General features: G+C 43.0%; 1 protein-coding gene across 1 annotated transcript; it reads left to right on the forward strand.

Moving 5' to 3' along the window:
* Positions 1-121: 121 nt before the first annotated feature.
* On the forward strand, positions 122-25143 carry LOC114446581 (uncharacterized). Its single transcript, XM_028422235.1, has 5 exons — positions 122-215; positions 327-416; positions 11217-11291; positions 24180-24214; positions 24711-25143. The coding sequence occupies exons 1-5, from the start codon at positions 122-124 to the stop codon at positions 25053-25055; spliced, it is 639 nt and encodes a 212-aa protein (XP_028278036.1). The 3' UTR covers positions 25056-25143.
* The last annotated feature ends 1937 nt before the right edge of the window (positions 25144-27080 follow it).

Below are 27080 nucleotides of genomic sequence, written 5' to 3' on the forward strand. Positions count from 1 at the left end.
TCTGGGCCCACAACACAGACCTGAGAAGAGAGAGGTAAAAAAATGCTTGCTAAGCTATCCGTTTCACACACGCAGGGACAGAAGGTTCGATATTCATTCGATCGATGAATGAAAAGGCACAATGGCAAAATCGGACGGGCTCCTTTTCAAATCCACGTCTCCAATGTCCCCCCCGCCACCCCTCCACTGTCTGCAGTCGCTGGGCGGCTGGTGTGGCAGGCAGAGAGAGAAAGAGAGAGAGAGGAGAGCAAGGGTTACATCAAGGCTGCTCCCTGGACCGTGCAAACAAGTCTAGACCAGTGACCTGTTCAATGGTTCCTTTTGAGGAGTGGGGCAAGTTCGGTCAGAGCGAGGAGAAAGGCAGGCACAGCCTCTTTTCACTGCCGAAGCAGCTCACAGCCTGCGATCGACAGGAGGTAAGGAGGGCCGGGAGGGCAGGCATCTGCTTCCATGGTTACGGGCCGGGTATGGGGACCCTACTATTGAGGAAGCTCCGTTCTCATGCTCCCACAGAGGCAATGTCACGCATTTTAAAAATGCGTCAGGCCGGGGCGAGGACCACATCCACCAGCGGCAGAGTCGCTCTTTGAGAAGGGAAATAAAATGATAGCACGTCAGTTTGAGGAAGGGAGAAAAGAGTAGGGGGAACGCTTTGGGATGGGGGTGGCTGCATGTGCTTGAGAAAGAAAGAAACATATCACATGATCATGGCAAATCCTAATTCAAAATAAGATGTGTTTTTTTTCGGCGAAACACGATGTTCTTTAAATTTGCAGATTTGGCGTACGTTTTTATCTGCTTTTGTGGTAAGGTTGTATTGTTCTGTGGAAGTTAGAGGCACAGATGATTTATCCTTAGTGGGAGCAAAGGTCAAGGTTTATGTGGTGAACTCCTTTGTTGAGGGGCAGATATCCCCTTAATGAGGATTCTCTTCAACCAGTAACTTCTACGTTCTAAAGAGGAAAATGCGGGAAAGAAGATTATATGTGTACTTTTTTGTAAGAAGATAGTCATTACGTTTTTTTGATTTACAAATGACAAGTAAAATGTCAGCATTCATATTCAGGTTTAATTGATCAGTTGTAGAAAAATGTGCGTAATTGTTGTTGAGTAACAGAGAATGTGTATGAGGGTTTTTGGATTGCAGATCAGTCAAATGTGAGGAGTCACATCTGTCTGTTTGTTTGTTGATTTGTTTGTGTTTGGGCACAAGCTGTGTGTGTGTGTGCTGAGTTGAATGGATGCTTTGGGCTTTTCTTCATGAAGGAGGGGTGTGTTGGAACGTTGAATTTGGTCATGCAGCTGACGCTTTACCCCCTAACACACTCCAAACAGAACGGACAGATGGCCGGCCCTCAGGAAGGGCTCGGGGCGTTGGATTTGCTCTCAGACCGTGGGAAAGTCTTTGGCTGAGTTCACCTGCTCAGGGAGCTGATGTGACTGGATTAAACAGCAATGAAAGAAGTGAGAAATTAAAACTAACACGGGCAACGGAGCACTGCGCAAGAGCGAGCATTTTCTCTTATATCTTGCTTAAGAGAGAACAATAGAGAGAAAGATTTATTTTAGTTCACATTTTCGAGGACAACAAAGATGCATTGGATATTGTGTTTGTGTGTGTGTGTGTAAAAAGAAGACAGGGTGGATGGGTTCATTCTATTTTTTGCATTTGTCTTTGTAATCCTAATTGGAAATAGTTGATCCTCAGTTTGTTGGGACATTAGACATGATGTTTGGCCATCTCACTCTCTGCTTTTGATTATCTCTGTCTCAGAGAGACGGCCATGTGCACGCTTTGATTTATTGTTATTAAAAGAGAATGGGGCTGTTTGTCAGGCTTTCATCTGATTGATGTTAAGATGCGTGCACACTTCAAATTCATACTCATCAGAAACCACAGGCTGTGCATTTAATGGGCCATTAATTATCTGTTTGAATGTGCAATAAAGTTAGATGGATTACCTGCGTCGAAACATTGTGTTTTGCTCATTTGTGTGCTTGTTGGAATTTATGAAGATGCCACTTAAAGGTGTGCTGACAAGTGTGAAACCCCATTTCAGTCCAGACAAATGAATGATCAAAAACAAAAATCACTGTCTTAGCTGGGATAATGATCAGTGTAGCATGAAGTCCAGACAGGTAGCTCTTTATTCAGCACTCAAGGATTCCCCTCTGTGATCTGAGTGCAGCTTTTAGCTAAAACAAAAAAACAATATCAATTCTTGTTCTTCTCAAATTAGATACAATTTGTACACTTAGTAATCATGCCAGAAAATATTTTTCCATTCACTGAGATGATTTTTTTGGTCTAATTTTTGGCAGAACTCTGCAAATTGTATTGTTATTATGTTTATGACACCTGTCTAGGCATCTCAAAATGTTGATTCATACCCACGAGAATTCTTGATTGCTTCTACTCAGAGTGCAATGCTCTCAATGAAATACTTCATGGCAGTTGGACTACAAAAAGTAGAGTGCATGAGAGTTCAATTTGGGCACGAGTCAAGTGCTCTCCATCCGAGAAGGGTGTGTGTGTGTGTGTGTGTGTGTTGTTGGGTGGAGGGTGCTGTGAAGGACTAATCACATGTGGTTATGCACCTAGCGGTGTAGTCAGTGTTTGACAAGAAATGTGAACTTGACTCTGCAGCGTTGAGGGGACCCTTGAGGATTTTTTTTCTTGCAGTTCGTTTGTAGGTGCATTGTGCTTTTTAAGATTTAGCCAAAGCTGTCGTATTTCTGGGAATGATTTGTGGTAGAAGGATTAGGTCATGCAGCAGTACATTTGATATTCATTTGCACCACATTCCCTTACCAGAGCAGTGATGATGGGATGACGTAAACGAGAATTGAGATGATAGTGTTTCTTTTTCATTTTCTCTCTTCTCATAGCTCAGTTCTTCAATCAGTGCTTTTTATGTGAAAGCTCATATGAGAAACATTTCATAGCTGAACGCAAAAACAAAGCACATTTCCTGTATGACTGCAGAGCTGCTGTGTAGCGGTGATGGAGCTGCTCTCTGACAGTGGACGAACACTAATTGGGTTACTAGAGCTCGTTCCCTATTCACTCATACACCGTATATAAATACACACTAAGAGACATTTTGTGCTCCGGCCTCACTGACCTGTTCACATCATGGTTTATTTTTATAGTGGTAATTTGCCATTGGCCCAATGGTTTGGTTTCGGGGGCCCACATCATTAATCATGGAGGGCATTGCTGCAGCATAATTACACTTTCTCTCAGTGAACCCGCAACATTTCCCGCGTGTGCTTTCTATCTCTGCCTATAACACAAACACAGTTGGAATGTACTCAGCTTCAAAGGATGCACATAACAGCAAAGGAGTGAGAAGAAATGCCTTTTCTGTTGCTATAATCTGCACATCAGTGTGTGTATCCAGAGAGTAATAAGAGCTGTAATATCCTCATATAAAATGCAAAGGTCAATATCCTTTTTAACCCCATCTGTGGAGAATGACTGAGGAGTCTGTGTTGGTGTTGATAGACTTCTCTAAGGATGTCTTCTGTAGGTGTTGGGGTGAACCTAAGTTAACAAATACTGAAACCACAAACACCCCAGGAAACAAATAAATGTGTGTGTAAGGGGAGGGGGCAGGGGGATGTGGGGGGGGGGGGGTTAGAATCAGTGACAATTCTGTGTAACCCCTTTAAGATCATTATTCCACACAAAATGCACCCCCGGTGTGTGTGACACATTTCTGAATGGGTTCTTCCGCGGGATTTAACGGGTTAACAGCAGACAAAGGGAGCTGGGACCATGTAGCCCAGCAGGGGAGACCCCAGTGGAAACACCAGGCTGCCTTATAATCCCTGCGCTGTCCCAGTCCGTTTGCTTTGCCTGCAATCACGGATGACTGACATGTGCTCCGTGAGGCTACATGGCTTTGGGGTGAAAGGACCCACATGTTTTCTACTGGAGCGCATCTCTGCAGAGTGCCCTCCACCAACTCATACACAGACACATGCACGCCTTCAGGCCATGTGAGGATATTTCACGCTTTTGTACAAACTGGCTGGAGAATTGATAATCAAAGACAAATGCTTTAATTCCAAATGGATGGACATGAACTTTGGACAGATGCCTGACTTTATTATCTTGGCCAGCTGCATGTGATTTCATGCTGTAAGCCACAATGCATCATACATATCAAGAAGTATCATAAAGTAGGTCCACATGTGTTATGTGGCTGCGTGCTGGAGATCATAGAGGCCTAGCAGAATAAATCCGGTACATAATATAGTGTTGCAGTTGTCAGTTCCACTGATGTTTGCAGGACGTCTTTTGCCTGTGTTTTAGTTGGCCACTCACAATCTGGCTGGCTGTTTAATTTGATGTAATATCAGAGCCATTTCTCTCAATAAGTTATTGCATTCTTTTAAAAAGATAAAGTTTTTTTTTCTTTGATCACAACCTTAGAACTCTTTTCTCATTGGAAAAACATTTCTTACACAGTAAATGTGTATTTGATTTACTTATTTTTCTGTCTTTGTGAGGATAGGGAGTTCATCTCAGTAGTGCCGAGATTTTTTTATTTTCTTCATATTTAGGTACATTAGAATTAAATTTGGAACATATACTGTATTTTAATCTAATGGACAACAGTGGACATTTTAGAGGTTTAGTCACATGTCTTTTATTTACAGTGAAGCAGTACTATGAGTATTAACCCAGTTTCGTATAAAGTTGAATATAAATCATCTGCCAGTTTAGGGTTTGAGTTCAACTTTCAAGCCATGTGTCAAGCCTGTGCACACTCAAACATTTTAGTGATAGTGGTTTTATTCGTGTCACATTTTCTGGGAGTAACAAAAAATACGTTTAGAGATGTATTTTTGTCAGTATTCCCATAATGTTTGCTCATTTTAGAATTATTTCAGAAATGAAAGTTTGGCAAGTTTCATTAGAAGATTTTACTCTGACAGCTTTACAAAGTCAGGACAAGACATTTGGACTCCATGAAAAGTTTCATTTTAAAACTAGTTTGACCTTGCTGGCATCTCTGTGGTGTAATGTGGATGTCTTACAGATGCAGTGAATGTTTTTGGACCTACTCATGGTGCTTAGGAAGTCAATTACAAGCTAATGGTCATTTTCATTGGAAGGCAGTACTGATTCACCTGCTGATTTACCTGCAAGTCACCTGCTTTATTAGCCGCAATAAGAGCTGTGGAGGCCCTCCACTATCAAGTACCAAACTGTGAGCTAAAGTCATCTGAGCACAAATAACCATTTAAAAATCATTAAATATGAATTCATCTCCTCTTCCTTATGAGTTTTAGCTTATTGACTGGTACCTCCTAATTGTGTCTGATTGTTTTGCACGGGCCTAATTAAAGCCTTGAATCGGCAATCATTTTTTCATAGTCCTAGACTAATTCACACAATTTCCAGTGTGTTCTTCTTTCCATTGTCAGACGATTGCTTTGATAATGAGAGGTTATGCGGAGGGATTATCTTTGGGAAAGCATTTGGTGAGGACACACACAGAAAAGGTATCATTATGATAACTGCCTTTCCTGCTTCCTAAATGAGAAGTCATTCTTAATGTAGTCGATTACAGTCCGCTCCTCTGGAGACTGACCGCAGAGAATTATTTGTGCCATATAATGTTCGAGGAGTCTTTGAAATATACCTGTCACTACAACCTTATATGGCTATAGATACAGATAACAGAAAAACTGTCTTTGAGTTTTTCTACATTACTGATGTGGGGTTTAGCTGGTGCACAGGACTGAATGAGAGATGATTCCTTAAATAACGTTTAGATATACATGAATATAATTGTATTTTTTAATACAGAATAATGCCCTTTGTGTCCATTATGTGTGAAGTGTTTTAAATGCCCCTTGCACCTGTACTAATATGTTGTTTTACCCTCTCCTGTTAATTTACTGTGTCACATATTTTAAATGCATTAATGGTAGTAATACATTGCTCTGCATTAGCCCCCAGTTTAAATGCTGTTTTGTTTTTTAATGGCAAGAGCATTTGTCAGTTCTCTGAACTAGCATCCCTCAGTAGTGGCAGACCACATGTATAATAGCAAATATTAAAATTAAACCCACAAGCCTCCTTACTCATATAATGATCGGACAGTGTGAATGTTGCTTAACAAACTACAGGAATATTCTCAAAGGTGTCTTTCCCCACTAAAAGCAGTTGCGAGTAATTTGCACACATTTTGAGGGTTGTCTAAGTCATTACTGATTCCTGTTTTATCTCCACTTCCCGCACAGCATTTGTGTAATTTTTAATTGATTGGATGACTTTATATCAGTGTATAGGGCTAAATCTGTCACCGTGTAAATGCTGAACTAAGCCTTTCATTTTTCTATTGTTTTTTCCATATTGCCTGAGCAGCCTGATAGCAGACAGCGGTAATTAAAACACAAGGCCAGGTCATGAGGTGAGCCGACACACAATAAAAAGCGCTCAGAGATTCCAGAATGAAGGTGCCACACCATCCAATCCATTTTAATTGTCCTTTGAATTAATTTGAAAATGCTCAGGTCAATTAAGAAGATGCATTCCTCTGGCTGTGTGTAATGTCATATTCATCGATCCGTGGAGGTTACTTTATGCACTCATGTGTAGGATACATTTATGTTTCTGAAACTCCGCCGTTTGGAATTCATTAGGTATTGATCCCTTTTAGCGACGGTAAAAGCACGGTCTGATAGCAGCCTTGTCTGAAGCCAGGTAATCAATTCAGTGCCATTCAGAAACAGATGCCCTTTTACTTTGTTATTGTTATGCATCAACATTTAATACTCCAGCAAAAAACACTCATATCTCTAGCACTTAATATTCAGATGCAGCAGTATGTACCTCAAAGACAATCTTTGAGTTGTAGAAAATGATTATTCTGTGAAAAAGTGTCACCCACAGTGTTCGGTGTAGTTATTGTCTTGGCATGCTTTGTTGTTCGGAGTTTCTGTTAGGTTCGGTTGTCTCTGCACAGCCTCTTCCTCTCCCTGCTACTCTCACAGTCTGATTCTTGCCCTCCATCCATCCCTCCCTGTGCACCGATTGGCTGTTTGTTAGTCAGCTGCAGCCAATAAGACCTGCTTAAAATCTCAGTGTTTAGTCTGGTGCTAGGCAGCAGGATCAACAGACAGGTGGGTCAGGCAAAGTCATCGCTGCGGCTGGCTGCACGGCAAAGCTCTGTTAGCTTTTAAAGCAACATTACCCTGCGTTAGCTTTCACAAAATAATATTTTATAATCCTTGCCAGTATTTGTGAGCATCAACAACTTTCTGACAAAGCCAGGTTTGTGAGGAGGCAGGGCTCAGTATTTTCATTCTGCCTTTTTTTGCACGATTAAGATGTATTGTATGCTACTGTCTCATGAATGTTTGTCTACCTGTGACTGTGTGTTGTATATGCCAGGGCTCAGAGATAGACTGCTTAAATGTATGTTATTGACACAAGAACAGCATTTATCCCATAAAACATCTGCAAACATCTTCTGTTTCTAGTTTACTTGTTGATATATTTGTTCTATATTATTTTCCCCTTTGTAAATCCCCATGGCTGAACAGAAAGAGAGGCTGGAATAGGGCGCAGTAAGACTAGGCCTCCCTACAGGGGAAACTGAATAAATCCTGTGTGCAGCTTGTGCTCACTTTCTTTGTCAGTAATAATCTGCAGTTTATCACAACATGCTCAAGAATCAGAATAATCCTATATGCTCATGTACATTTCAGAATTCACTGTGTATCCCATCTTTGCCAAGTCAAGACACATTCTTATACAGTGTAAAATGGCTGGATGGGCATGTGTCTCATTAGACCAAACTGTATAAACTTCTGTTGGGATTAACCTGTTGACTGTTTTTTCTGTCACGGCTCGAGGCAACATTAAATTAATGGAGATGAGAGCTTTGAGCCAAAAATAACCCCCTCTGTCTCTGGTGTGCCTGTGGAGAATAAAATAGCACAAATTATCTTCCCTCACACCTTTGGCTGCCAGTATGCACAGTTTCACTAAAGATAACCAATTTGTGTAAATTGTGCATTTTATAAAATGCAAATATGCCAAATGAACAGTCCTGATTATTACAGCATTATAGCGGATGCATATTTAGCTTCATGAAAAACTACTGTTGTAGGTTTTTTTTTTGTATCTTTGGTGGCATGAAAGATCGGGTTTCTGCAGCTTTTTCATATCTATCCACATCTAAATTGTTGTTTCCACCTTTGTCCTTTCCTTCCCCCATCGGGTATAGATATATCGCATTTTATGGATTACCAGGTTGTGAAGTCTGTCTGATTTTTTTCCACCCCTGTCTGGTTCACAATGGTATATCCCATCCCCAAGGGAAGACCTTCACCCCCATTCTCATTTGAACTTTGACCCTGGCCTTTTGCCTCTCAGGATATGAAATGACCGTCTCGGTAGGGGGAATGTTTTGGAACTGTGTTGTCGGAGTCTTTTTAATGTGGGTTGGAGCAAATAAGCAGGTGAGATGTTAATTTTAATGATGCAATCAAGTGCGGACATGGAAGATGCATGTATCTTAACTTTATTTCCATGCTACTGTATATGCACAGTGATTGTGTAGACAGGGTGTGGTATTTCATCATCACCGCCTTCTCAGCCAGTGAAAACAGTCATCTGATATTTAACGTGCGTCAGTCATATATTTCTCACTGTAAAATCATTTAGTTGTCAGTGAGGTGCAAAGTGCCAGGATGTCACCAATCTGTGCACCACCTGATTTGCAATAAATAATCATTTTAATAGCAAACAACCCATCTGAACGGCAGAGAAGCACATGCAGCACATTTGTGTGATTATTTTACAGCACAGAGGTGTTGACTTCACATGATTGAATCAATGTTACCCACAATGCATCCTGCAGTGTGATGGCACTCTTCTATGGCACCACTTCTCGAGCTAGTGGCCGCAGGTGTAACATACATGTGTGTCTCCCTTCAGATGGCTGCAGGGATTTAATCAAGTGAAGGTGAATGCTTTGTTGCAGCCTGTTGGTGATGACAGATAATGGCAAAAAAAACCACCCATTAATCTTCAGCTCAGTGCAGACTGCTTGCTGGCATTATAATCACATTACACTATCTTTGATGTCAATCTAAATGTGTCTGCTGGTTGGAGTGGGATCTAAGTGTGTATTCACATTATTCTTTATTATTGTGTAAATGCTGTGCATCGCTGTCCTAGCTTCATTTCCCACCAGATTATCAAATGATTGACACTAAAGACCAAATCATCTCCTGGTATTTTTGTGATTTGCATGCATCTGCAGAACCTTTGTTCTTGTCTTTCCACATTTGTGCACACATGAAGAAAATAAACCAACTACCAGTACATTCTAATATACTTACTGATAACTCTTTAAAATCATATCCCATTGTGGACCCACTGACAAACAAATATCACCGCTTAAGTGACACAAGCATATCTTACATTTTAAAGAGGAAATGCTCACCACACGTCAGAGTCTTCCTGCTTAAATGGCAGTATGCCTTCTTTTAATAATGTAAGGTGATACCACAGATGCTCAACGCTTCGGTGTTCAACTGAGCGAGAGAGCCAGTGTGTGAGATGCTCCAGAGGCAGAACTTTAATCTTGTCTCTAGCGGATTCGTTGCTCTTTAGTGAGTCACAGGTCCATGACATGGGCTTGTGTTATTGTATCATACCACCTGACTGTGTTGGGCTACTGTTCTGGCTAAACTGCAGAGGTCTGCAGCATGGGAAAACACGTCTGTCTGCTGCTGATGCATGAGAGATTCATAGTCTGTATTCTGCTTTGTAAGTCAGAGCTTGTCTGCTTAAAAATAATCTCATACGTATTCACTCGCTGAATAAAGCAGACATTCAACAGGAATATAAATATTGTATACTCATGGGGGAAAAAAGTTGATTATTGAGTTCTTCCTATCAAACCCTGTTTTTATCATTTTCAGCAAAGCCACATCGATTTAGATACTTTCATATAGTTTGCCATTAGATTTTTAGGCATCCAATCTTTTGTATTTACTCTGTCAAAAAAATGTTGGCATCTGCGCTGAAATCATAAGCAACCAGCACGCCCATGGAGTTGACTTTGGAAGGCGCTAAGCATTCCTGCTCGACACCACATTAGCCCCTACTTCTCCCCACCTCGGGGTGCTGGGCAAGCTGCCAGTATAGAGGTTTCCATGACTCCTAACACCACCCTTTGCACTGCCTCCCCTCCACCCGAGAAGGTGCCAGATTTTGGGAGGGGGGGTAGGCCGGGCTAACATTTTGATTTAGACAAAAGATGTCTTCACAATGTCAGCAGAATACTTACTGGGAACCCTGTGGCTTTCTGGTAGGAAATCATGTGATCTTTCCAGTTAAGGTTTTGTAATGGAGCCAGCAGAGAGAGAGAGAGAGAGTAAGAGAGACAGAGGGAGAAGAAGGGAAAACTTTGAATTAATGATAGCAGCAAATAGTTTGTATCCAGTTTTTTTCTTCTTCTGTTCTTGTGCGTTTTAGAGAAAATGGCGGATAGCGTATCGCTGAACTGAACACGTTTTGTCAGTGAGCTGAGCTAAGAAGTGCCCTTCGGTCTTTTCATCATTTTTCTCATAATCAAAAAACCACGCTCCTTGCTTACTGCTCGTTGCTCATACCCAGGTAGAACATGTGGATACAGAAAGACTTAGAAATTAATGTACAGTAGAAATCCGGGTAAGTTGATTTTTTTTTTTTACTTTCTTCTCACTTCAGACTTCCTTTGTCGCAGTGCAGCTGTAGGAATATTCCGTTGTTTGTGGCTCTCTGGCACTGGCACAGTTAATGGTAGCTGACCGTGGCATGCTTGATTACACTGGCATCCCTCTCAGGCTCTCTGCTCTCTGCTATCTGCGGTTTTGGCTAAGTTGAACTAACCTCTCACCACAGCCGCATTGCTGTTGGCCAGAATGGGGACTGCTATGGCAATTCTGCGGGCTAGTTCAGGATACCAATCCACAACAGATTTATGATTGTTGTTATTATGGACATCATTTCATATCTGGGAAGTGCTGAGACATATGACGCTCCTGGGCAACTTAAGAATGTACAGTCATTTGTGTTAAATTTTGTTTTCCCCCCATGTGGATCTGATGTTGTTTACGTGTGGTAAAAGTAAATATTCTGTACCAGGCCTTAACAGTTGTGTGGTATCTGAAAACAACTCTCCTTTTCCTGTTTTTAGAGACCCAAACTAAAAAACTGCCCTGCCAGAAATCCCTATTTCCCACCCCCCTTGGGCAAGACACATCCACCAAGGGTAAGTTGTCACAATCTTTTAACCATCTGTTTGATGAACTTACATTGTTTGGGTCTCTTGCTGCCAGCTGCAGTGGATTCACTGTGTCTGTCATGAACACTGCCAACAAACACTCAGTACACAAGACAAAAAGTTTTGAGGTCAGGTCCTATTTTTTTGATCAGCATGTTGCTGTAAACGGCTAAACCTGGGACGCATATGCACTTGTAACGTCACATTAGAGACAGCAATGCTACATTTTGTTGAATTAATTTGATACTTTGGCCATAACCATTTGGCACAAACCCGTAGATCCGATCTTGTGACAAATCTGACAGCACAAGCTCGCCTCTGTGGGTCTTTGTCACTGTGGTGTGAACATCGGCTTTTAACCTTTTCTTTTTACTTGAATGACTATTTTATAGATGTTTTATAAACATAATCCCCCAATAACAGCACATATATGTTCATGCTGCTTCTGTGACACTGCATAACATCCCCAAAAATAAGCTTAAAAATGAAAAAAGGCTTTGTTTAAATGAGGAGAACAGTGAAATGATTTTGGCTAAAGGATGACCTACTCTCTTCAAAGAGGGATCCTATTTGTAAATGTGTGCATCCGGGTTGAGGTAGTAGGTTGTATGGTTTAGAATTACACCCTGGGAGTTAACTGTACAACCTTCTAGCTTTCCTTGGAGTACACGTATGTCATCAGAAAATTGCTTTGCTTAAAATGCAGCCTGCAGCATTTCAGAATGCCTTTGCACAGGGTTAGTCTTCATAATAATGTAATTTTTGCCCACCTGTGGTTCTCATTTTATAGCTGACCTTTAGACATGGTCAGCCTGCCTGCCGCAGCTCCAAATCTTCAATTAGTGTTAGCTTTTGGAATGCTGTATTTTTAGACATAATGCACTGTGGTTAGTCACGGTAACTGCACTTCATTGATTGCATTATAGTGCTCCTCTACCTGCAAAACACACAGAGCAAACAAATGAGAAGTCAACCTCCCATACGTGCATGCATCTGGTCCTGTTAGTGCAAACTCTTAGGCATAAATGCAATTTTATGCTAGTAAATAAGCCTAATGACATGTTAAATAGTTGAACTAACACTGTGGCATTTAGATCTATAAAAATGTTCCTGCTTCAGTCGTACTGTGAAATTCACTGTGTATAAAACAGAGTGTTACAGTTGTTGCAATATGCTGGTGCTAAGGTGTAAATGTGCAGTGGAACCTATTTCACACAATGATGGCCTCGCTTTTTTAAAATGTCGCCCCGTCTTTGAGGCCAAGCGTTACACCTCAGCCTGTTCAGTTAGCACTGGGCTTCCCAATCAATTGCATGTGAGCCAAGTGTCAAATGTTACGATGCACAGATGGTTCAGTACAAGCACAAAATATGAAATATAATCATCAGAATAAATCGGGCTTGTATTTAGCAGATTCTTACTGGTGGCTGCCATGTGCTGTGGTTATACAGCATTACTCTTTGCATGATACATTTGATTGTCACACCCACCACAAGCTTAAGTCCGTCCACTGCCTCACCAGACCTCAGTATTTCTCCCAGCGTGGGAAAAATGAAATGTTTGTACATTGTCTCAGAGACTTGTGATACATTGTCCACAGTTCCATACAATGAACATTTGTGATATGAGATTTAGTTTCAGGTTGAATCTTGCCTCAGCGACACTGAAGTCTCTGTTTACTGTGCACTTGTCCACTGCTTGACTGCGTCAGACTTCATCTCTGTCTGGCACAAAGCCACAGCTTGTAAAATGACTCCAAAGTGCCACACAAGAGAAAAATGGCCTGGCAGATCAGCTCAAGATGGTTACTCTTCAGGATTTGAAATGCAGCTCACAAAACGAGTCTTTAATGTAATTTCTGCTGTAGTTCTTTATCATTGTAACTGTTTTTTTTTTTTTTTGCTGGACAGGACTACTTTTGTTGTTTTGGGTCATGGCTGAGTAGACCACCTTTTTGCAACCTTTTCCTATTTATCCAATTAGCTCTTTGGTTTCAAGCGGCAGAGATTGCATCTGTTTTCATGTGTTAGATGCTCAGAGTTTCCAAAGACGTTAGCCAGATGTCTTTCTTTGAAATTCAAGTAATCATGCAAAACAATCACTGAAAGCCATATTACATATTGTTAGCTTGTATAGACGTGCTCTCTGACCTCTCGATAACCACGGAAAAGCCCTCGTCTGTTTCATTTCAGTTAAGAAATTAAATGGTACTAATTGAAACAGCTATTTTTAGTCTATTAGTAATGAAATCTGGAGTGATACCAATATCTCCATTGAAACCCAGTGATCCTGCTCAACCTCAGAGTCATTGTCATCAAACAGGTTTTTTTGTGTGGGAATATGATCCTGGTAAATCCCTGGAAACTCAAGAACTTCTTTTATCTTTCATTTTGCAAGCCCACTGTCAGGAAGATCACGCCTCCTCATTCAACTAAATATCACCAGGGTTCACGTCTCTGCTGCTCTGAGCCACTCACAGGAAAAAAAAGCTCAGAATAACTGTTGAAAACTGGACAGTATGCATGAGGCTCGGAGGGAATATCACAGCCGAAATGAAGTATTAGCTTAGGCAAGAACAGATGTAGCTGCTTTATTTAATCAGAAATACATACTTTATTTTACATAAAGAGGTGTATTTCCTCTCCTCATGCTCTCACAAATTTAACAGAGCACGGAGAGTCAAGATGTGCCTCGCTAGTGTTTATTTTAAGAACTGCGATTTTCTCATCTTTCCTCACCTCTGAACCTCAATAGTTCTTCCAGATGTGTATAGGAAAGCATAGCTGCTGCCTCAGCACTCCGCTGTCCAGCTGCCCCAGCAGCACAGCTAAAAGTCATTGGTTCCAGCTGGGCCTTCATTTATGGGATGGTTGAACAAATAAATTATGGGATTAGATAGGGCCGGTTATGGTTTTTTTTTTTTTTTTTTTTGTTAAGTCTCTGCTGCTGTAGCAGCCCATTTGAAAAGTATGTTTGCCCGGAACCTCAAGGTTCTTCAAGGGACTTCAGGATTTATTAAATAACAGTTTTGTTGTATTGAATTCGGTATGCTGCAGTCCTGAAAAATGTACAATGCTTGTAACGCCACAAAGCTAGATAGATTTATGAAGGTACATACACCATGTTAAAAAAAAGTCTTCTTAGAAATGAAAAACCCTGAATTACTCATCTGAGATATATTTCTTAGGCCAGTTCACTATACACCTCAGCTTTGAATTTTTTTTATTTCTCTTTTATTGCTAGAGCAAGAAAAGCTGATCGTCTGCTATTGTGTTTACAGTTTAGTAGAGAAAGACTGAGAGAAGATGCTGCTGTTTCAGAGCTCCTTATTGCTTTATATGAAGATAAATCTCAGTGAGTTAGGAAAACAAAAAAACACCTACAAAGTCAGTTGATTTTATTGTCAGTGGAGTGTATACATTGTGATCACATTGCAGATTATAATGCATTTTTTTATTTAGAAATTCAGGAAACAGTATATTCACAGGGGTTAACCCAGCTCACATAGGTAATATACTGTGTGAAACTTTTCCTTCCTCAAGTTTTAAGAGCCTTTTAATGTATCACAGGGACTGAAGCTCAGACTGAAATCCTGCTGGAAGCAGCCAATTACCGCTTTCGTCTGTAACCACTCTCAGAGCAGTGATTGGTTTCTTGTTCTTGACGTCACCGTCGGGTGGAGACCTTAGTAACAAATCGTCTGAGACTAGAACACTGTCAGTCCTAGCCAGAATGGTACTTTAGCTCCCCAACTCATAAAATCTCACTTCTCTATAAAAACGAGCAGCCTCCAGCACTATTTCTTCCAGAGGAAACATATTCCCTTAATGTGGTCGGGTTAATGGCAAATGAATAATCATAACACACCGATGGCAGACGGGGGGTGTCATTGATCTGTCTGGAGTCAGCCCCTCTCCGCCTGCTGCATCAGCCACTCTCCCCCTATTGATACGCTCTTGCCCCTTGACCCCTGGGACAGATCAATGCCATTGATTGGAGAAGGGCAGGGACAAGGGCAGGATCTGCTGACTGGCCCGACAGCTAGTGTGACAAGACATGATCGTCATTAATGTCCCGCTGGCTGGCTGGCTGGCTGGCTGGCTGGTGAGGCGCTGTGCATCACATATTCCCTGCCGCCTCCCCCTCCAGCCTCCATCTTCCTCCTCCGCTCCCCCTCTCTCCTCCTACTTCTGCTGCTCCATGTTCCCAGTCTGCTGCTCGCACTGACTGAGATAAGTCCATTGTTTGGATACCTGTCTAATGCTTGCCTGGCATCTGATTTGCATCTCCACACTGCTTGGAGATATTTTGAGTTTTTTTCAGAAAAACCAGAGGTGTCATTGCAAGTGTCTGCTGCATAATGTCTCTTGGCTCTTTGTGCTAATACTTCCCGATCACAATGGAGCAGCTCCTATTTTTGGGTGCTCTGTCTTGATACAATTCAAAGCGAGTGAATTAGAATCTGCTTCAACTCTGTCACAACAACTTTGTTCTGTATTCTGTGATCGGTGGCAAATCCACCCCTAATAAGATGCCTAAATGCTCCGATTCCCATGGCTTCTATGTCACTGATACATAACCGATACATCTGCTTTTGCACTGTGTTTACTCTTGTGGACCACTTTCATTACACCAGTGGGTTCTATTTCTAGTCCAGACTAGAAACAAGCCGAGCAATGTCTGCTGCTGCTGCTGCTGTATGGGGAGGGGTGATGGGCAAGATGCAGCAACAGCTCCAGACTCTGCAGTGACACGGCTGTAATGGAGCTGATTGATCACCTATATGGCCGCCTGCTGGCCCCGCTGGCTTTAGCATACAGCAAACTCCCAACCCCCCGTCTCTGCGTCACCACCACCATCACCGAGCCAATCTGCGAAGACCAACCATCCCCCATAGACTTAAACCTGGCCACGGTTTTGACATTGGCTGCAGGATTTACTCGTATGCCTCGTCGGCGCGTGGCTCCCCACGTTTCTGTACATTCCTGTAGAATAAGGCACCGACACATTCGCCGTCTTTGACAAAGTGACATTTTCCAATTTAGCCTTTTCTATAGTGAGCTGAGTTAAAATGCTGCTACTTTCCATTTGAATTAAAGGGCATAATCAATCAATGATAACATTTGCAGATCTTTCTCCCTGCCCCCTCTATGTCACACAGGGTCATAACCCTAATCTATCCAGGGTGTTGGAGGTGATTAAGCTCTGAGATTAAAACAAGCTGTCAAGGGCAGATCTTATTCAGACAGAAGGAGAATGAGCAAAAATGTCATCTTTTTCCATTTTATTTCTACTGCTTTGCCCCACAGGCAAAATATCCTGCGTCAGAAAAATTGATCACATTTGTACGCATTAAGGTGTTAAAACAACATCATTTTTTGGCAGGGGAACTACATAAAACAGCATAAAAATTCTGTGAACTTGTGCTGAATATTGAAATGAACATATCTCCTTTAAGCTTTTTTTTGTGACTCTGCAAATGAGTTTGAATTTTTTACCAGATAAAGGTAGAAATGTGTTTGCAAAGCTTCTCTGCATGTAAAGCTGTATATATATATATATATATATATATACATGAATGGTATTTGTGTTTCAGCTGCCAGTCGACAGCAGACATGTAAGGGCCAACACACAGAGTATTACTTTGGAGTGTGTGTGCAGATGTGGAATTACACAAAACATGATTTCAAAATGCCATTTGTGTTAATAGAGAGAATCTTCTAACACTGTATTGTCTTTTGTGGCTGTGTCTGACCCAGACAGCCATGTGCCTTACACTGCTCCTGACTGCTCTAAAGCCTCGGTCACAATATTGTGACAGTGACTGTTTGTGTTGCTTGCATGCTTGTGCTGACCACATTTTCTGTCTGACAGTCTGCGTGTGTGTGCAGAGCTATAGTGTCACTATCTTGCTGCCCAATTCAAGCAGTGTTGGTTGTCTTTGTTTTTTTGAGTGGCAGGGGGTCTTGTTAGTTTGTTTGCTGTTGCCTCTGTGTGTGTGTGTGTGTGTGTATTTGCGTGTCCAGCTTGTGTGCTATCCGTCTCAGATGACTGGCAATTTTGTACCATCGGCTATTTCTGTTCATCAGTGTTTGTATGTGACAGTGCCAGCTGCATCCATGTTACATTCCATGTTACAAGGCAGTGCATCCTCTTCCACCGCTAGCCACCCCGGTCCGCTGCAGTGTGTGTGTGTGTGTGTTAAGAGTGTGCATCTGTGTGCCGCTGGAAAAGAGAAGAAATTGATCAGTGCAGGGAGGAACGTGTTCACCAGCAAAGGCTGGATGGAGGGTGTGAGAGAGAGAGAGGGAGGGAGGGAGAGGGAGAGAAAGAGCGAGGGCTGTCGCTGCAGACTCCTGCTGCAGTATCTCACTTTGGGCAAGCAGCTGCAGACAGGGAGAAACAGACAAGCGAGACAAGCAGACAGGTACCGACCTGGTGTGATGGGAGGGGATGGGTGGCGGGATGTTGGTGGTGAGGAGTTGGTGGTAGAGGCCAGCAGAGGCAGGGCTTGAGGGTGCAAGGGTCAGGTGGGGGAGTAGGAGTGGGGGTGGGGGGGACTGTGGTGGCGGCTGGAGGAAGCAGAGGTTTTTGGCTATGTTTTTTGTTGTTGATGTTGTTGTTGTTGTTGTTGTTGTTGTTTGTTCAGCAAATGCAGCCATCGCGTTGGACCTGTGATGACACAGGACAGAAGGAGACGGAGGAAAATAAAAGTAGAAGGTGTATATGACAGTGTCACGACATGGTTGATGTCCCGGTGTCTGGAGCAGGGAGGAGGAAGAGGAGGAGGAGTTTTCATGGTGGTGGTGGTGGGGGGGCAGTTAAGATGCTGAGATGGAGCTGACAGTGCAAGTGGGATGGAGTGATGCTCTTTGCTGGGGGTAGGGAGGGGTGTGGGGGCTGTGAGTGTGAGGGAGGGGGAAGGGGGGACTTGGGGAGACGCGTCCCACCTCACTGACCTGCGTCTGGCTGCAGCTTCCCGCGGACACCTCAGCTTCAGCATCCCACCACCACCCCCCACCCCACCCCACCCCAACCCCCCCATCCTCCTCCACCTCTTTCTTTCGCCCCCTTTTTTCCCCTTCTTCTGCCGCTGCCCTTTTTTCCCTCTCTTCTTCCTCATCCTCAGCTCAGAGGAGGATAACAAAAGGCGTAGTCGGTAGCAGACAGAGGAGTGAGCTTGCGAGGCAACGCGTCGGGTGGCACGGAGCATTTATTTCCGGAAGCCTCCACTTTGCCTGGCGTTCCCCAGAGAGAAGGAGACAGTCAGAGACATCTATCCGACTGTTTTTTTTTTTTTTTATGAGGGGGAGGAGTTGAGAGGTGGGTGGCGGGATAGGGGGGACGGGGTGGAGGAGGGGTGGGGGCAGTCACTGGTGTGTTTGGCGTACATGATAGGCAAAAATGACATGGGAATGTTTTCAATATTACTTTGCTAATATGTACTGCAGTTTGGCTTTTTGTGGCAATTATTGTGGATTATTTGGCTCCAACTGTGCCTGAAGCTGTTTTACAGTTAAATAGAAGCTCGTCGTCTTTGACACTGACAATATGTCATGTGCCAAGCTTGCTGCCACGCCGGCAGAGTTCGGCGGGTAGGTGGTAGAGTCTGCCGTCGAGGATGTTGCAGTCAGTAGTAGAAAGTGAAATGGAGCCGACATAAGTTTTGGAGGCTGCTTGTAAACCTGTACCTGTGCTGGAGATGTGTTCGTGTTTTTGTTTTTTTAAACTTGTGTTCATATGGAATTTTCCTTCTAATCGCCCAGTAGCCACTCTCGTTTTTTCAATTGATACATAACCGAACCTATGCGCACTTGCTTCTGTGGTGGATAGCCATCGACTGAGGCTGCCCGGTGGCTCTCTGCATTCATCAGTCAGTGCAAACGGACAGGCAGACGGGTCCTGGTTCCTGCCATACTGGAAAAAGAGAAATATAGACTGATGATCAGCTGCCGCTCTCTAGGACAAAGAGGCGAGCCCGGCTGCTTGGCTGGGGGGCTTTTCCTTTTACAGCACAAAGGCTAGTTAGCACAGAGCAGGCAGTGCAGGCTTGTCTGTTTGTCTGAGCCTCTGCTTCTGCTTCTGTCTGGGTGCTGCGATGAAGATCATTTTAGTCTCGTCTCCAATGAATTTACCGCTTTGTCCGATAAATTCGCCTTCCTTTTTCACCTCCACTCTCTACTTGCTGCCGCTGTTGTTGTCTGGTGTCTTGTGGTATTTAGCATAAGTTGACAGCAAGCAAAAAAAAAAAAGCGTTTGTACCCTTGCATGTCTTTGTGTGCTCTGGAATCATGCTGAGGCTTCTGCACAAAATAAGTTATCTGCAGTGGAGGAAAGAAGGAACATGGGAATGCTTTCCTCTGGCCACTTTGTCTTTTTGATTGGAACCGGTGCCTCATAAAAGACAGACATTGTGTGGCTGTGGGTGCCTTTGGGCAGAAATTGGGCACTTTTAAGTGGCAGTGGTTGAGGAAAGAGACAGTGTGTGTGTGTGTGTGTGTGTGTGTGTGAGGGGAGAGAGAGAGAGAGAGAGAAAGGTGTCAGTGCCACTCAGTGCCCTGCAGCTGACTGCAGCTCCTCAGTAGACTCTGTCGTACTTCACCTGCTCCCTGAGACCCTAACTTGTGAGCTCTCTTGATAAAAAATCACGGGTTAGGCTCTTGGGACGCGGGCGGAGGGCACAATCGACTTTCTGCCGAATGTTCCAAGGGTGGAGTCGGAATGAAGCAGCAACTGATTTACTGCAAATATGTACAAATCCTTGAGAAAATTTCTAGAAAGAAAGAAGATGTGACGTGCGAAAAGGCAATGGCTGCGTACAATAAAGAGCAAATGTGTGCAGGATTTGTGGTTTCAGAACCTCCGTTACAACAGTTATAAGCAGCATTGAAGGAGCAGCCTATGCAAATATGTGCACCTTTCTTGTAGTCGGAATATGTCGTTTTTTTGTGGGGTTTTTGTCCCCCGAACCACCCCGAAAACTGATTATAGCATTGTCATCACCATAAAACCGAAATACCGCTTTGTCAACCGACGCTCTCATCCCTTTTTGTGTCAGCATCTTTGTCTGAATACCATTCTAGTAAAACATGGTCTGGTTAGAAATGGCAGGGCACCAAGCAGCTCAAAACACCACACCCCAGACCCGTGTTGATTAACTCCTGTCACCACCTCAGCACAGCCAATATATTTGATCCTCCATTACCAGGGCTCTGAGAACTCCAGCTTCATTCACATGCAACAGCAGCAAGCTGAGAGTAATGCCACATCTGCTGCTGCTGATTGCAACATTGTAAAACTAAACATTGTAATAAACACATGTAACAGAACTGTTTTTAGCAGCACGCTAACGAATCTCCTGCCCACAGCTTGTACATTTAGGCACTCTTTATTTGTGATAGTTTTTTACGTGTTTTATAGTTTGTTATACTGCTACATACAAAGCCAGCTGCTATGGGGTGCTTTGCAATATAATGTTATTTTGAGAATAAAGCTTTTGACAGTAATAGCCTAAAAAGTAGACCAAGCAAGGGCTAAAGATTTTGCTTTAATTTACACTTATACATATACATCGGGCACAAAAACTGAATACATTTAAATTAAAGGCACTAATTTAAATTTAGAAATTTGCTTTACTTATTTTTTTAACAGTAACTGGGTTGTAAAAGTTTAAAGTATTTATAGTGATCTCTGGAAAAATCAGGGGACAGGAAATGAGATATCATAAAGTTTTTTTTCAATTAAAATGTAGTTCCACTGGAATTTTATTATTTTTCTTTATCTGACAATTCCTTTTGAAATGTGCCATTGTGGTGAGATGTCACAACCAAATTGGTTAATGATCTAAATCAATATTTAAAGTGGAGGCGTAGGACAAGGAAGACAGACATTGTAATTCAGCAAGACAGGCTCTTAAAAAGACAAGATTGAACACTGAATAGAAAATGAAAACATTGCAAAGGTCTCTTATGAACAGGACTATAGAAGTGCAATTACAATAAATTAGGCCCGCTATAGAAATGGTTCTTTTCCTTTATGCCATTGAAAGGTGTGAATTCATTTACCATTACAGCTTGACCTGGTTTTTAAACTTTCAGTTTTTCCCAAGGCAGCATGCTTTTCTGAAAACCTAATTTCTGCTAAATTACTCATATTAGGAATGCAGTTCAAAACAATTGATTTTCTCTCTAATACCCTCCTCTCCATCGCTCTCCCAGTCTCCCATCTCCCTCTCTCCCTAATTATGTTTTTTTTTTTTCCTTCCCCGTCTCCCCATTTGGTTTCATAGTGAACAATGCCGATGCCAACTAATCAGTCTGTGCCTATGCCACAGAGCCCCCAGCAACAGCTGAAGGAGTGCCATGCCCCATGAATACCAAACAGCCAGGCACAGTGCGACAAGTGCTGAGCAGTCAGACGCAGCACAGCCAGAGCGAAGCTGGTGCCCACAAAACAGCCAGACAGTTTTATTAGGGTCTGTCTGACACGCAGCAAAAGTCTGGCAGCACCCGAGCCCACTGATGAAATCCTCACCAGCAGCACCACCACCACCACCACACCCCCACCCACCCCTCAACAGTAACAAAGCAGCATGCTTAGAGCAATCCGCCAAGGATCCAATAAATATCACCCCATAAAAAATCAGCTCCCGGCTAGTTTGTAACTCCACTGAATGGGGAATACAACTTTTGTTCAAAGTCAAACTAGTTTTTCAATGAGCAGTCGCTAAACTGACCCCGTTCGTGACGTCCAAACATCACACTACTTCTGACAGACTGGAAATGAAAGGACGGCTCATCTGGGAAAATTCTCGTTTTGTTTCTTGGGAAATTAATGCTACAACTTTTGAATCTTATGTCTCTTGTGTCAATGATTCTTTGGGGTTAAGTTTGTATTTGCTACTAGTGATAAATAATATTTACAGAAGTGGTAAAACTGCTTCAGTTTACTTGTTTTGACTGTTTGTAATTTAATATTTACAAGCTTCATTTATGAAATCTTTTAATTATGATACAGTAAGGTGCAATTATCCAGAAGTGTTTGTCAAGGTCAAATTACTCAACAGCAAGGTGTAATAATAGCTTTCCAGTTATTGATTCATTTTGTCCTTACAAACACAGAGCTAAATTATTTTTACTTGACGTTTCAGATGAAAGAATGATGGTAAACAAGTTGTGCGTGGTGTTAAGACCTCTTAAGAACTGTGCACAAGGAAGTGTCGCATTGCCTCAGCCAGACGCTGAATATAAATACGGTAGCTTCATCGTTACGTGTAAATAAACAGTGTGTGTGCGCTCAGCTCGTCTTCAAGTTTGATTGATTCAGAGCTTGAATAGGTGTAGATAAACCAAAGGCTCCAGCTGATGGACCCGAGTGTGCGCGGGAGATTACACTCCATTGTTCAGAGGTGGTCATGTAACACACTCCGCTGCCACAACGCTCCCCGATAAAAGTAATAAGGACAGATTAACATTTATCTGCCATGTTTGGATTTGGGCAGGAGCAGACATGGAAATCAGATGGATTCAGTGAATAAGAGGGTTCGTTGTTTTTTTTAAAATTTGTTTTCTCCTTTTTTGCATCGACTGTCAGGTTGTGTTGTGTGCTGAAGCAGCTTAGTGTTCGGTGGATCTCTTATCGCAGTGGGGTGGGGGGAGGGAAGTTCAGGTGGTGGTGGTGGGGCGTCAGGTATGCCTGATAGTGGAGCAGTGCAGAATGGAGGAAGGGGAGCTGGAAACGGTGGGGGGTGGTGGAGGGGCGTCTGAGTTTCCAGACACTGCGGCAGGAGGCCAGACAGTCACCTGAACGCACACACACATGACAGCACACGCGCTCGCACCTGTACCGCACGTTTTACACACAACCGATTCAATTTTGTTTTTAATTCAATCAAGGGGGTATAAATCGTGGTGCCACTTCTAATGTAATTATCCCTGTGCATCCAAAGCACAAAAGTTTCTCTATTATTCTCAGGGCGACAGGGATGAGAGATAAACTCCATTAACTTTTACAGATTACAGTAAGTGCTGTGGGAGGTGGGGGTGTCTATTGAAAGGACAGTGGAGCTGCGCTGAGACTGGAGGATTTTCACGGCGGGCCTGTGGGCACAGAGCAGGAGTCTGGAAAGTGGGGCCGATGATTGAAAACCAAACAACAAAGCTCAGAGGGAGCAGACCGACGGCCTGGCAGGCCAGAGGTCTCAGCCAACTGGAATGCGCTCAGACCTGGCTTGTTTTATGTGTGTGTGGGTGTTTTTGTACGTGTGTGTTTGTGTGTGTTTGTATTGTCTGCATGTCCACAGTATTTGAGTGTGTCTCCTGGCCCTGCTCCCTCCCCGGGTCCCGTGTTATCTCCCCTTCTCTCTTTGATCTGTGATTCACTTCGGAGGCGTTGCCAGGGAAACCTGGTATCTGGCTAGCAGCTTGATGGAGTTATTGAACTGTAACTGGCTGGGATAATTATGCTCTGTCTTGCAGGTTGGCTATCCGGTGGCTGGGACTTGAATGTGACCTATAGCCAACCTAACACTGTCCCCACTGGCTAAATGCTTTTAACCCTTTGGCCACCAAACAGACTTGTGTTACTCACACTTACAGTTATTTTGTAAGCTAAAGAACTCCAGCATGCTTTATGCTACACACATGTTCCTCTCTCCTTTCCACATACTGCTGCTTTGCTTTGTGTCTCTGCTGAAGCAGGTCATTCCTAGTGCGTTCTCAAATATATCCGCTGATCCCCTGAGCAGGTGGCGCCTCAAATTATCAGGGATGTTTTTGATATTTCAGGGAATAAATTCCAACACTGTGAGAAGGTTGTAATATTTGTCTTTTTCTCTACACTCATGCTAAATTGCTATCATTATCTCTTCCTGTCTAGGAGCCCCGGCAATTCATCTTTCTCCATGCTCGAAGGTAAGATAAACCACAACTTTACACTTTGCAATAAAGTCCTTACTTTGTAGTGGGATCCGTTCTGTTGGAGCAAAGGATTGTGTTTGGTCGCCTTGTTTTCGCTTGCGCATTTGCAGCAGACGTGTGAGTCAGTAAAAGTGTCAGGCCGCCGTAACAGACGGCCCGCGCGAGATAATTAGCCCGGAGTCATTTGGAAGCTGCTCAGCTCTGCACAGGTGCCCACTGCGCACAGAAAGAGACCAGACGACCTTTTACTCAGCTCCGTCCCACTGCAGTCACTTAAAACAGTGATGGATGTTTCCCTTTACACCCCTGCTCCCTACCGGCCCTCGCTCTCCTTCTCCTGCACACCCCTCCCCTCTCTCTCTCTCTCTCATCTCCCCCCTGCTCCAACCCTCTCTCTCTCTCTCTCATTTTACCCCTCTTGTTTTTCTCCCATCTTTTGCACATTTACAGCTCCCCCTCCCCATCCTCCTATTTTTCTCTGTTCTTCCAGAGTGATGTGGAGGAAGAGGATGGAGAACGGTGTGGAGATGGAGGAGGGTTGAAGTGGAGTGCTGGAGGCGTTTCCTGCCAGCACAAAAAGAGCAGAGTCAAGCCCCGCACCCCCCACCTCCTCAGCACCTCTTCATTAGTATGCACCGGCTGTCACACAGGTGACATGGCCGCTGGATTCAGTCCTGACTGCAGGAACATCAGCAGCGTGGCAGAAAGCAGGACAGCAGGTAAGGACAATGAGAGCAAGGGGCGGGGAGGAAGAGGGAGACAAGGGGGACAGACGATGGACTTCTTTTATGGACTTAGGTCACACATGCATACACACTTTACGAATGTAACATAAACACACACGTTATCAGATTCAAGTGCTTTTCCCTAATAAAATATGCAGTGATTTCAGATGTTACAGTATCCACTCTTCAGATTGTTAAAACATTGATTTTAATAAACGGCTCTGTTGAATATGTTGTGAGGGTTTGGTTATTTAGAAATATAATGTTTTACTTCATGTAAGCAAACAATGAAGGAATCCTGCAGTTTCCCCTCAAAACATTTTCATTGTTTTCACTTGTGTGATTTTCATTCCCCATGATATGCAGGATATTGGTTTTGCTGCCAAAGGCAACAAAGAGAGAGGTGTATTAGACAAATACTCATACTCCGCATACTCTACTCTGTGTGTGTGTGTGTGTGTCGGAGGAAAAGAGAATCGGAGAAGAGCAAAAGAAAGGGAGGAAAGAGAGTCTGTGTAGATGTGCTTTTGTTTGCTCTATTTCTGTGTGTGTGTGTGAGAGAGAGAGAGCTACAGACAGACTGTTTGTGTGCGTTGGGGGAGCAGTGCGGCCAGGCTGCAGATATCATCCATCTCCCTGTCACCGGCCCAAGGGCTGCTGGGAAAGTGGCAGACAGCTCCCCGGCTCTGACAACGGAGGCTGCATCCTAATTTTTCCTACACAGAACGCTCGAAAAAAAAAAAAACTGCAATTCTCCTCCCTCACCACCCAGTAAGGAAAACCATTAACCCCCACAATCTGGGAACAAAGCACGGAGCTCAGCCCGGGCCACCACTGGCTGTGAGTCACATCAGCTCCCATCATCATCCACCGGCAGCAGCAACACTATGCATGAACTCCACTTTATGAAACATTCATGACACCTGCAGAGGTAAAGCTCAACACATGGAGGAACCCGGCAAAATGAGATCATTTCTTAAGTCACATCTAATCAAGAGGTCCTTTTTACTGACTGATGACAGTCACTGATTTCATTTGTGAAGTGCATTTTCAAAATAAAAGACCTCCTGGCAAAAGCTGTTCTAACTGGATTACATGCTTTCTACTTAGCCATGACTAATTGTGTTACAAAGCTGTTGTCAGACATTGTATAGCTTTTGTTATACGTGGCAGTGATGCAAGTAGTTCTGCATCTCGTCTCTATTCTTAGGCATTAAATAAACATTACATTAGTTCTCATTAAAGCGTGTCTATCTGCTGGAGAGTATTTATTTAGGTAAGGTAAAAATAAGGCATGTTATTTTTCAGTCTGATTAATATATAACATGAGGATCATGGTAAGTCCAGTGTGATGCTTTAGTGTTTTTTGCATTAGTAATAATGGACATTTTAAAGGTTAGACTGATAGATGTGATCCTGAATGCAACTTCATTTGTTCATTGACCATTAGCTTTACATTCCTCTGCCAGAACCTGAGCTGATTTGCCGTTTTGTGGTGTGTTTCTCTGCTTCCTAATATTTTTCATTTTAAAACTCTGATTACATATGAGCCATGTGGTTGTTGGGGGCAGTCCACCTGAGGCTCGGGAACGTTCCTTTCAAGGTTAGGGCTGATCTGTCTTTAAAACCGTGAATGTACGATCAAAGGCATGAAGACAAGGCCCTCTTTAGATCTTTGATCTTTGTTACAAATCAGTGGAGCACGCTGGATGGATCAAACACGGTCTGTATTGAACACACCATACACATGTTGGGTGGGGGGTAAGACATGTCAGCTGGTACTACAGAGGTATTACTGCCTACTAACAGAGGGAAGATGTTTGCTAGAAAATGTTTCATAATTGACATGAATGTAATTATGTGCTTACTATGATCTCATAATAAAGACCAGCAGATGAACCAAACGATCATTTTCTGCATTGATGATGCATTCAGGCCACGTGGGTTAAATAAGTGCTTCTTCCTACATTTGTTTAAACTGCAGTTCAGCTGAGCTTCATGGGAAATGACCTTCATTCTTGGATTTCTCTCAGTATCTTCAACCATAAAATGCATGTAGTCACATGATACATCCACCTAAAATAAAAACAAACCAAAAGAACTGCATGACCTCAGTCAGGAGTTTTTTTTTTTTT

This window comes from Parambassis ranga, chromosome 14 (genome assembly GCF_900634625.1).
Source record: "Parambassis ranga chromosome 14, fParRan2.1, whole genome shotgun sequence".
NCBI classification, from domain to species: Eukaryota; Metazoa; Chordata; class Actinopteri; family Ambassidae; genus Parambassis; species Parambassis ranga.

Excerpts from the sequence above, each read along its gene's own strand:
- LOC114446581 (XM_028422235.1), top strand. The coding sequence starts at position 122 with ATGGCAAAATCGGACGGGCTCCTTTTCAAATCCACGTCTCCAATGTCC. Across the intron at positions 216-326 it reads GTCGCTGGGCGGCTGGTGTG|GAGTGGGGCAAGTTCGGTCA; the intron begins GCAGGCAGAGAG and ends GTTCCTTTTGAG. Across the intron at positions 417-11,216 it reads CAGCCTGCGATCGACAGGAG|AGACCCAAACTAAAAAACTG; the intron begins GTAAGGAGGGCC and ends TCCTGTTTTTAG.